Source organism: Myotis davidii, unplaced genomic scaffold (assembly GCF_000327345.1).
Source record: "Myotis davidii unplaced genomic scaffold, ASM32734v1 scaffold1494, whole genome shotgun sequence".
In the NCBI taxonomy this organism is placed as follows: domain Eukaryota; kingdom Metazoa; phylum Chordata; class Mammalia; order Chiroptera; family Vespertilionidae; genus Myotis; species Myotis davidii.
This window is the reverse complement of record NW_006286246.1, coordinates 2944650-2956397: the sequence shown is the minus strand read 5'-3', so window position 1 is coordinate 2956397 and position 11748 is coordinate 2944650. Positions and strand designations below refer to the sequence as shown.

The 11748-nt window shown below is 51.4% G+C and overlaps 2 protein-coding genes across 2 annotated transcripts in view; one reads left to right on the top strand and one right to left on the bottom strand.

Moving 5' to 3' along the window:
• The window catches only part of SYTL3 (synaptotagmin like 3), a 39142-nt gene extending 38807 nt beyond the window's left edge, over positions 1-335 (bottom strand). The window contains exon 1 of the mRNA XM_015560033.1: positions 114-335. Coding sequence (XP_015415519.1) covers positions 114-223 — 110 coding nt within the window. The 5' untranslated portion in view covers positions 224-335. The remainder of the gene's footprint in view (positions 1-113) is intronic.
• Positions 336-1374: 1039 nt separating this feature from the next.
• Positions 1375-11748, top strand: part of DYNLT1 (dynein, light chain, Tctex-type 1) — a 15213-nt gene continuing 4839 nt past the window's right edge. The window contains exons 1-2 of the mRNA XM_015560018.1: positions 1375-1449; positions 1954-2058. Coding sequence (XP_015415504.1) covers positions 1375-1449; positions 1954-2058 — 180 coding nt within the window. The remainder of the gene's footprint in view (positions 1450-1953; positions 2059-11748) is intronic.

Here is an 11748-nt window from a genome sequence, read left to right as displayed (position 1 = left end):
CGCTTGTCAGAAAAGAGGCTTTGGGGCGGTGAGGAGCCATATGCCATGTCCTGGGGGCAGCTCCCAGCAGGAAAAGCCACCACCCCAATGGACCCCCCATCCAGGGCGCTTACCGGACCCGCTCCTCCTCGATGCTCTGCACCGCCCGGTCCCGGTGCAGCACCCGGAGGACCGCCTCCTGCTCCAGCTCCTGCAGGGAGTCCAGACTGACTTCTTGGGCCATTTTGCTGTCCCTTCTGGGACGGGGTGACGTTTCACTCCATGGCCCCGCGCCCGTCGCGCAGCGCGGAGGGGTCCAGCAGCCCGGGTTCCTGAAAGCGCCCCCGCTCCGTTCCCCGGCGCCCGCTGCGTGTGGCTCTGCCTCTCCTCTCTCGTGTGGCTCTGCCTCCTCTCTCGTGTGGCTCTGCCTCTCCTCTCTCGCTGCCGCGCTCACTCCCGGGACAGAGCGCTCGGAGCCTGGCCGGCCACTCTGCTCTCACCGGCCGCAGCCTCTGGCGTCCGTCCGAGACAAGAGCGTGTCTTCCTCTGAGGTCTTGCCAGCGGGCGACGCGAGGCACGGGCCCAGCACCCAGATAACTCCTGCGGAGCAGGCCTATCTCCAATCTGAGGGTTTAAATAGCAGCAGGGAGACGTCAGTGACTCAGAGGCGAACTGTCCCCTTCAAACATCTGCCAGTCGCCAGGAAGGACCGCGGGAAGCCGGCCGGCTCAGCGCCTGGGGAGAGAATAAAAGCAGGTCGGCGCCCGGCCCGCACCCCTGCAGCCTCCCACCACACACGGGGAGCCCTTTGCGTGGTCTGCCCTGGTGATGTCGGAAGGTTTTAAATTTTACTAAGTTGGTCTCGTGTTTCCAAAGGCCTCCAGTTCCCAAACTTGACTCTTTCTAGTCTGACTTCCGCCTCTTCCCCGATGAGAGGTGCGAAAGGTCTGTGTTTAATACCAACCTCCCCATTGAAAACACTTTAGAAGGGCAATGTCCTCGATGCCAGCTGTTATTTTTACAATTAGCTTCAGAACTCAAAAAAGAGTAACCAATTACGGAGGCCTGAAGAGACGTCACCACAGCCTCAACCCCTCCATCATGCGTGGGCCTCAGTGGTTTCACCAGCTGCCCACGATGGGGTCCTGTTTCTGCTACTGCCAGTCGAAAGGCTCTGCCTACATCCTTCCTATGTCTGTTCCTAATCAGTGGCCTTGGGCAGCCATCCCTTTCAGCCTGTCCCTCCCCCCAACCAAGGAGGCTGTGCATGGATGAGACACTGGATAGATGCTAGTGATGAAATGCAGAGTGTAGCCCACGGAGTCAGTGTACTTTCTACAATGCCATTTTGTTGTCAGAGCTACATGAATTCCTTAGTGATAACACTTCCTTCGAATGCTTGAGAAGCTAAGCTCCCCATCAGCCGTCTACAGAAACCCACCCCCTAGTCCTTACGATCCATATGAATCGGTGGGTGAGCCGTGAATACGCCCGAGATCAGTCTCTTTAAGCAGTGATTCCTAACCTTTGTTCCTTTAAATCTTTATATTGAAAGATGGGTAACCGTCCATATTTAAATTCATAAAATAAAATACTTTGAGTGGCAAAGAAATTCGGCACCAATGAAGTGACCCCTACACCCGGGCACCACTCGGAAGCAAAGAGTCGCCAGCCGCGGGGAGATGCATTTACACCAAACCCGCCATCTCCGGGGAGATCTGACCGTCAATCTGGCTCCAACACGAATCCAGGATCACCGGGGTCCAGCCCTTCCCTCCAACAGCTGGAACAAAGCAAGGGGAACGCAGGAGGATTCCCCGCGGCCTGTCTTCCCTTTCCCTCCAGCGAGGCCCACGCCGGGAGCCACGCCTTTGTCTGGGATTGACCGGAATGCAGGCCGCAGGGGTGGGGGTGGGGTGCCCCCTAAGCCAGCATGTCCTTCAATCCCTGCATTTCCGTTTTGTCCCTGTGCAGTCCTGCCGGGCCCAGTGGAACAGGGGCATCCGAACAAGCACAGGGTTTGGTCCATCAGCCCAACAGCCCGACTTTATCAGCCTGCTCTCTGCCAAGCACGTGGCGGTGAGGATCCACAATAAACAGGACCCAGTGTCCGCATTCAGGAAGTTCACATTCCACGACCTGTGCACCAGGAGGTCACGGTTCCATTCCCCGTCAGGGCACAGGCCCGGGTTGTGGACTCGATCCCCAAATGTGGGGCGTGCAGGAGGCAGCCGATCGATGACGCCCTCTCATTGCTGATGTTTCTCTCTCCCTCTCCCTTCCTCTCTGAAATCAATAAAAATATATATTTAAAAAAAGTTCACATTGCAGCCAGAAAACAAGCGACAACATGTAGGGTGAGTATAAAAGCCACGAGCCTCCACAAAGAAGAGGTGCTCACAGGGAGGCAGGAGCTCCCCACCGGACAGTGGAGGTGCGGGGGGGGGTCAGGGGGGCTTCCGGGGGAGGACGTGCAGGGCCACTTTGCCAGTCGCGTGGTTGCTTGCTGAGGGAGAACCAGAAATGAGAGACTGGGGGGAGAAAGGATGGGAAAGCCAACGATCTACCTGCAGGCTGCAGCGCCCCCTCTCCCCCTCCCCATTTCTCCCACCTACCTGCCAGCTTTGAGCAGCTGGCCCTGAAATCAAAGGACAGAAAGACTCCTCCCTGCCGTGAGGGAGGGACTCGACCTGCAGGGTGGAAACATGGCGCATGGCGGAGGGGCCGGGCCGGGTGTGGCGTGTGAACCTGTGAACAGGAGCGTCATCATCGCTGCCCGCTTGCAGGGGAAATGACAGCACGTTCTCAGAGCCCCAAGCCACAGCCTCAGCGCAGGCCACTCGGGGGCTTGGCCACAGCCATTTCCTGGAGCAGCTGCACCGCTGAGAAGGCAGCCTGGTGCAGGGGGAGGCTGGGGGCCAAGGTGACCTGGAAGGGCCACGGAAAACACCACCCGTGTCTTTTTGGCGTGTGTTTATCCTTTCCGGAGGCCGTGACCGCCCGAAGGCGGCGTCACCCAAGGAAGGAGGTGAATGGAGAGCAGCTTTCTGTCTGCGGCTCCCACCCACCTGGGCCCAGACTTGCACACGGGACAGATTCGTTTTTGCAAAGGCGAAACGACAAGCGTGTGCGCCCATCACAAAGTCTGACCCGAAACGGACACGTGCGCTGATGAATTCCTTTGCTCTGCTGTTACTTCATCAGAGGTGGGTATTCCGCAAGCCAGTGAGTGCCAGCCCTGGCATCCCTCACCCGCACGCCCTGTCCAAGGCCTGGCACCTAGTTCTGTATTCCTTTTCTTGAAGAATTCTCCACAAGCTGTGTAACTGCAGGTCCCTCAAAACTCCATCCGTTATACGTGAGGCTGGGTATATATGGGCTTAAATCTAGAAAACTCCACACCCACCCAAGCTGAGAAGGGAATTTCCTCTGAAAGCCCACACAGTGCACTGCTGATCCTGCTTTCTCTTCCCAGGCAGGAGGGTATCTTGCCCCTCCCGCACCCCCTTCCCCCCCCCCAAAATATTATAGAATCCGAGTAAAACACTGACACAGGAGTCCATGATTTTCATGGCTTATACTTGACACCTTCTTATGGAAGGGTGAAGAAATGAGAATTAATGTTATTATATTGTTATAGGTACTACTTACAATTGTCATTACTACTTACATCTGTACCAACAGCTATGATTTATTTATTTAGCACTGACTCTGGGCCAGACAGTGTGCCAAGTATCCTGCATATCTCAATCCTCATTTCAACACACAACAAACATGATAGAGTAAGTACACCCATTTTACAGATGAGAAGAGTGAGGCTGGAGTGATTAAGTAATTTACCTGATATCACATTCTAATCTGGATCCATTTAGCTCCAAAGCCTTCTGCTTTGTTTGAGCAGAGACGTTAGAATTTCCCACTACCTTGGCCAGGTAACCTTTTCTACACCAATTCTAGCTCAATGGAGCCTTAATATCTGCTGTGCATTTTCCTCTCAGAATCTCTCCTCTTGCCAAGAAATTGGTTTGGGCATTAAGGAAGTTTAATTGAAAGAAATTTAAATTAGACTCCAGCTAATTTAATTTTTTTATTTTAAAATTGTATTTCTGTTCCTCCTCCAAACTGAAGATTATGGCTGATCCAAGCAAATGGAATTTATGCAGCAGACTCAGAGCAAAACAGTAATACACTATACATATGGTAACGCACAAGCCAAAGAAGAAATTGGACACTGTACCACCGCCTAAAAAAATTCACACCATCTAGCTTTGGGATAGTGTTTTTGTTTTAAGTAACTCTAACATACTTCCTCCATATCATTTAAATCATGATCACCCTGAATTTTAAATGTCTGCTATTCAATAAAGTGACAAGTCACCTTTGTTTAATTTACCATTGCTTTTGTTTCTCACCTTTTAATGCCATCAAGCTAAGAAAAGTCACTGAGCTGTAACCTCTACTCACCCGGCCCCCAGATGGCCCCACGCCGTAAGGGGATGCTCAGCTACCTTTGAATCGACTGCGAGAGAGGAGATCAGAGGAGTCTGCTCCGAAGAGGAGGAAGTCAACTTTTCTTCGTGTTAGAATGGCTGACGTATTTCTCCTTCCTTCCTGCTGGGCACGGGGTGAAGTGTGCCTTCCCCGCTGGCCCTGAGTGCGCTGTGGCTACCCCACATCCCCAGGGCCCCGAGCACAAAGCCACCGAGCCACACCCAGGAACTCTCCTACGCCAGCAGTTTCCATTTTTATCTGGAGGGAAGACTGAGCGGGTGCTACTGAAATGTCTCACCCCTCTCAAGAACGCCCCCCCCGCCCCCCGCCAAGAGCAGAGGCTCCAAATGCTCAAATGTCCCCTCACCTGCAAGGGTTTCACGTTAACTTCAAGTGTCAATGACTACGTCCCAAACATCAGCTGCCGACTCAAACGCCAATTTAGAACAAGACTGGCATGGACTCCTTTTTTTTTTTTTTTTTTTTTTTTCCGGTAAATTGCATTGATGTTTAGCATACATACAGGAACATGGTACAAATCATAAGCACAGCTTGATAAAGTTTCCCAAAGTGAATGTGTCTATCAAGAAATTGAACTTGCTCGGCCAGTGTGGCTCAGTGGTTGAGCATTGGCCTATGAACCAGGAGGTCATGGTTTGATTCCCGGTCAGGGCACATGCCCAGGTTGTAGGCTCAATCCCCAGTTGGGGCGTGCAGGAGGCAGCTAATTGATGATTCTCCTTCATCATTGATGTTTCTCTCTCTCTCTTCCTCTCTGAAATCAATAAAAAAAAACTCTATTAAAAAAAAGAAATCGAACTTTAACAGCACCCTGGAAGTTCACATTACAGTATTATATTTTACTAGAGGCCCGGTGCATAAAAATTTGTGCACTCAAGGGGGGTGTCCCTCAGCCCGGCCTGTACCCTCTTGCAGTCTGGGACCCCTCGGGGGAATGACCACCTGCTGGCTTAGGCCCGCTCCCTGGGGGAACAGGCCCAAGCTGGTAGTCAGACATCCCTCTGGCAGCCCGGGAGCCCTCAGGGGATGCCCACTTGCCAGCGGGGAGCAGGCCTAAGCTGCAGTCGGACATCCTTAGCGCTGCTGAGGAGGTGGGAGAGGCTCCCACCACCACCGCTGTACTGGCAGCCATCAGCCTGACTTGTGGCTGAGCAGCGCCCCCTCTGTGGGACGCACTGATCACTAGACGCTCCTGCATTGAGCGTCTGCCCCCTGGTGGTCAGTGTGTGTCATAGTGACCAGTCATTCCCAGTCATTCTGCTGTTAGGGTCAGTTTGCATATTACCCTTTTATTATATAGGATTGTATGAACATCTAAAAAAATTGATCTATTGTACTATTGATGGATGCTGTGTTATTTATAATTTTTGGCTATTATGAATAGTGTGACTGCAGACATTGTTATATAGTCTCTTGGGTGAGTATTTGTACGTGTTTCTGTTGGTTACGTGTGTAAGGGTGGAATTGCTGTGTCATAGGTTATGTTTAATGTCAGCAGATGCCACCCACAGCTTTCCTAAATGGCTGTACTCACACTCCTACCAGCAACAATTTCCAGTTGCTTCACATGCTCATCCACACTTAATGTCATCTGTCCTTCTTATTTTATCCTTCCTGGTCAACTGGGGGTGATATCATATTAAGGTTTTAATTTTCATTTCCCTGATGTTTTGTGTAGCTGAATTATCTGAGCATCATTTTATATGTTTATTGGTCATTTGGAGATCTACTTTGATGTTGGACTTGTTCAAGTCTTCTACCTGTTTTCCTATTGGGTTGCCTGTTTTTCTGTTATTGATTTGTAGATGTTCTTTATATATTGAGGACATGAGTGCTTTGTTAGATATTTATATTGCAGATATTTTCTCCCTCTCTGTGGACTGTTTTTTTCATTCCCTTAATAGGCTCTTTTGAGGGTCTTGAACTCACTCTTGAGGGTGATACAGTGTGAACTCTAATTGAGAGAATATGATTCCGGCAAGCCAGCTGATGATCAAGAATAGGGCGTGTTGTGTGGAGTCACTAGATCTCTCTGAACACTCCTGGAACTTGGTTTCCTCCTCTGTAAATGAGGTTCGCTTTGCTCATCACTTTGGCTCTTTGGTTCTGAAATCTCACTCTTCCCTGGCCTGGGGGTGACAACTTGAGATGGTGAATTCCATCAGCTGAGGAGCAGTGGTGGGCAGGAGGTGATGGTGAGCTGTGAGGGGTTAGAATGACTAAAGGGAAGAGTGAATTAAGAGGGGAAACTTTGTAGTGACAGGTCTGAGTGACGCTCAGGAAACTGCTTGGCCTCTCTGAGCCTGTCTCCTGGTGATGACCACAAGACTTCCCGCGTAGTATATAGTTCATTCAATTCATTCATAAATATTTATTGTGCATCTACTATGTCAGGTGCTACCATAGTGATCATGGTTGAGGATCCCTGACTTAAAGATTCCTAATAAATAGTAACTGCTGTCTGGCCCGTGTCACTCAGTGGTAGAACCAGGAGGTCACAGTTTGATTCCTAGTCAGGGCACATGCCTGAGTTGTGGGCTCAGTCCCTGGTAGAGGGAATGCAGGAGGCAGCCGGTCAATGATTCTCTCTCATCATTGATGTAATATATCTCTCTCCCTCTAACTTCCTCTCTGAAATCAATAAAAATCAACCAATCAATCAATAACTAGTAACTGCTATTTATTTAGTAGTAATATTACTATTCAGCTTAAGACACTGAATAAATCCATTTAGGAATATTTGCAGGGAAATGTTTTAGAAATTAGGGTAATCTGGAATAATTATTATTTTGCTAAGGCTGGTGTAACAAATACCTTAGACTGGAGAGCTGAACAACAGAAATTTATTTCCTCACAATTCTGAGGCCTGGAAGATGGAGGTGTTGTTATGGCCTGTAGCTGGCTGGCTCCAAACCATCCTCCCTCTGTGTGCATCTGTGCCAAATCTCCTTTCCTTATAAAAACAGTCATATTGGACCTTATTTTAACATAACCTCTTGAAAGACCCCATCTCCAAATACAGAATGCCACCTTCTCAGGACTTGGTGGTGAAAATGTCAACATGTGAATTTCGGGAGGGACACAATTCAGCCCGTAACAGTAGGATATACTACGAAAATTTAGAACTTCCACTTTTTCAAAAGCTAAAAACGTAAACTTTACTGTTTAGGAAATGGATTCATAGTGTAATATATCATAGTTGCAATACACACATTTGTGGGAGACATGCTCTAAAACTGTTCCTGCTCGAGGGGCATAATTAACGAAGTTTGGGGACCACTCATCTGGGGCCTCGGGCTACAGTGGGCAGACAGCAGAGCCCTGGGTGCTGGGCGGGTATAAGCTATTATTATTTTATCCTCACCCAAGGATATTTTCCCATTGATTTCTACAGAGAGTGAAAGAGAGAGGGAAAGACAGAGAGAAACATCGATGTGAGAGAAACACATCGATTGGTCGCCTCCTGCACACGCCCTGACCAGGGCCCAAGCCAGGGAGGAGCCTGCAACCGAGGTACATGCCCTTGACCGGAATCTAACCCGGACCCTTCAGTCCGCAGGCCGACACTTTACCCACTGAGCCAGACCAGCTAGGGCTGGGAAGGTATACATTAGATCACATCTGAAAGCAAAGGGAGCTGACACAGGGCGGGCCCGGGGTTAGACCACAGGGCAAGGGAGGTCGGGGAGCAGCCGAGTGTCTGCATGGCCAGGAGTCGGCAAAGAGAGCGTGAAGGTGCTACGTGCCCGAGGGAAGCCTTCGCACTGTGTGTGGCGGGTGAGAGCACTCTTTTCCCTCTTGTGTCCCTGCCCTGTCAGCTCAGGCAGGGACAAGGCACCTGCTCTGGTCGACAAAACATGTGCAGAGGTGATACCCGCCACTTTGTGAGCAACACCTTCCTAGCCGACACTCGGCCACCATTCTCTCTCCCTCGGTGACTCTGGAGCCACGCTGCTCCACCGGCCTGGTCCCCGCGTGGAGGAGACGTGGGCAGAGCCACAGCAGACCCTCCATGGGCATGCGGTTGAGTGACAACACATCTTTGCTGTCCTCAACCACCAAGAGTTTAGGGTCATTTGTTTCTGCAGCTGAGCCTATGCTGTGTCTGTTCCTATACACAGAACTGACACAGTATTTAATAACTATCTCTCTATATAAAAGGCTAATATGCTACGTGTCCCTCCACCCGTCCTACTGGTCGCTAGGATGGGCACTGACCACCAGGGGGCAGATGCTCAACGCAGCAGCTGCAGAGCTGCAGTGACTTGGCAGTGGCAGTTCTCTGGTGACACACCCCAAAACCAGAGAGGAGGGAGCACGATTCTTTGTGGGGCCGTGCAATCCTACCTTCGGCCATGGGTTATGTTGTGGTTGGGGCACTGTCGGCCCTGAATCTGGTTTACTGCACACTTGTGTTTGCGTTCCACACCCTGTACGACAGCAACTTCACAGAGTGCCTGCTCATATTCCAGGACCTCTTGGGGGATGTCGGGAGAGCTGATTTCGGCCAGATCCCCGCAGGCCAGCCCGAGGGACCCCACCTGCCGGAGGGACCCCGCTCACTCCGCAGACGCCGGAGAGGGACCATGGGAGGTTGGCTCCAGGGCATGTCTGGCCCATCTGGCCCAATCCTGCCCCACTGGCCACCTTCTAATTAATTTCCTTTCACTGTGTATGAATCTGTGCACTGGGCCTCTAGTTATAGCATAAAAACCGTCAGAAAAAAATAGCAGCTGAGGTTCCTGTTATGCCCATGAGCTATCCCTTAGTAGTTAATCTGGGGGATGGAGCCCCAGGGAAGGGGCGGGGTAGCCAGGATTGGGAGGAAGAGGGACCCAAGGGGCTCAAAGCAACAGCCATTCCAGTTGGTACTTCAGTCCCACCGTGCCTGAGTTTCCCAGCGGACAGCGTCTCGTTAGCATGGACTTTCTCAGCCCAGGATTCTCACTTTAGATATGTGTCAGCCACAGGTTTATTTTCTGCTCCTTACAGCATGAGATTCCTCAGACTACAGTGTTTTGGCATGACCAGCTTCCTTGTGTTATTGTTGTTGTTATTATTGACTCAGTGCATCTCAGTAACGCACTCCTAGGCACAGGGAAAGGGAGAAAAACTCGGACAGCCACAGGGTTGGATCCGGTGGTGAAGGGCCCCACATCACAGACAACAACACTGCGAGACCCCACGGAGGCCGCTGACTTACCAGCTGAGGTAGCATGGCTGGGACTGCGAGGCCTGCACTTGCTAAATCAAGGCCCTGGCAACACCAATCCCTACCTCTAAAGAGTGTAGTTAGGAGAGGACTCGAAGGAAGAAAGCACGCAATACCTGCCAACCTACGGCTAACTCCCAAACGGAAAACAAACCCGAGATTCACTCCACTGACTTATTGCGCAGCAACTAAACGTTATTCTAAAATGTGGCTGAATCCCAGAGATATGGGCAGCCATGAGGCTGGTGGACCTGCATTCTTGGGCAATCGGGGTGCTGGGAACCAAATGCCCCAGTGATTGCCCATGCCTCCGCCCTACAGAGTGTAAATCCACTGGGCAGAATGCCAGGCCCTCTCACTGCATGCTCCCAAGCACTGAACATCACTGAGCCTGGAGACTTCAAACCCCCTATTTACAAAAAAGTGGGACTATGAATATGGGGGTGATTGTCAGCTACAGTATCCCTAGTCTCTCCTCACCAATGCTGGATTGGGAAGTTCCTAAAAGGCTGTGGGGCAATACCTAAAATACGTCCCAGACCTCACAGCCTTTAACTGCAGCTGCTCACCTGTTCACTCTGGCTTTGCACACAACCCCGAGACACCCGGCTCCTCTAGGCCATAGCAGAGGGGGAAACCAGATGAGAGTGAAAAGGCCCCGTTGGGCTCAGGTGTGTGGGGTCATGTGACTGAAAACACCAGAAATGGATTCTGGGGGGGGGGGGCGGGGGGCGCAGCTGGAATGTCCAGGAGACAGACAAAAACACGCACGGATTGGAATCCCATGTAGACTGAGGCACAAGACTGAGAACTGGAACAGGCGAGTTGAAGTGAGATCATAGGAAGAGAACAAAACTCAAAAAGAAAGTCAAGTTCAGAATCTGGGAAGCAGAAACCACGTGTGGGAGAGCGGGTGACCCGGCCCAGCAGCTGTGTCTCAGGCTCGGCCCTCCTCCCATGACCCACAGGAGGCAGGCCATTGCATCTTCCTGCACCCCAGTTCTCTCAGAACCAATGTGTGTGGAAAGCATGCACTCATTCAATAAATTTTCATTGTGCACCTACTATGTGCCAGGCACAATGCAAGGGGCAGGGGCAACATCAGTGAATAAAGAGATTCCACCGGCGTGGCAATTAGGATTCTATAGGGTAGAAACAACAAGGGTTGCTGATGGATTGCAGGCGGAGTCGCAGGGTCTTTAGTCAGCTCTTCCCGGGGAGGATGGGAAGTGGGTTTTAGCAACTGGGCTTAGAGAGGTAAGGAGTGACAGCTTGACTTCAAGGGTGTGGTAAAACCAGAAAAATAGTCTGCAGAGCCACACATCTCAGCCTCAGAGTCCATGCAAGCAGGCCCATAGCCCAGCCCTTCTCGAGAACACAGCCAGAGCCCAAAGCAATTCCTAATTTTCATAAAGACCCCGAACTCAAGTCCAGTGTACGTCTAGGTCGTGCTGGTGAAGGCAGCCTGGAAGTGTGCAGCGTTTCACAAAGTTTCCACCCCAGAATGCTTTTTTAAATGGTGCTTTAAAAAATAGTAGGAAGAATTTATGTGGAAAACTTGCCTCCCCAGAGGACGGTTCCCATCAGAGCCGAAGTTTCCTAACCCTGATCCCCAGAGGGACTGTAACCAATATCTCACTGCCCATCAAGGTCAGAAGTCACCTTACAGTTCACCAGGTGTCCACCCGTCTGAACATTCAAATTACCCCACACAGACGACTCTGCCCCCCGAACTGGCTCTGTACACTTATCATATTTCGGTTTTGCTTACATTTGTTTTGTTTTAGCTGCCGTGGTCTAGGCAGTTGCCAGGCTACTCAAACGGGTTCCCGCGGAAACCGCCACCTCGGAGACGAGAGGAGATAGTCCCGAGTGCACGCCCGGCGCGCCTGCCCGCCGGAGGAACAAGGAGAAGGGCGTGGCCCTGAGGGGCGTGGGCGTGGCCTCGGAGCGGGCGTGGGCGCATAGGGGCGGGGCCCGGAGGAGGGCGGGGCCTTTGGGGCAGGCGTGGGCTTGTGTGGGCGGGGCCGGGAGAAGGGCGGGGC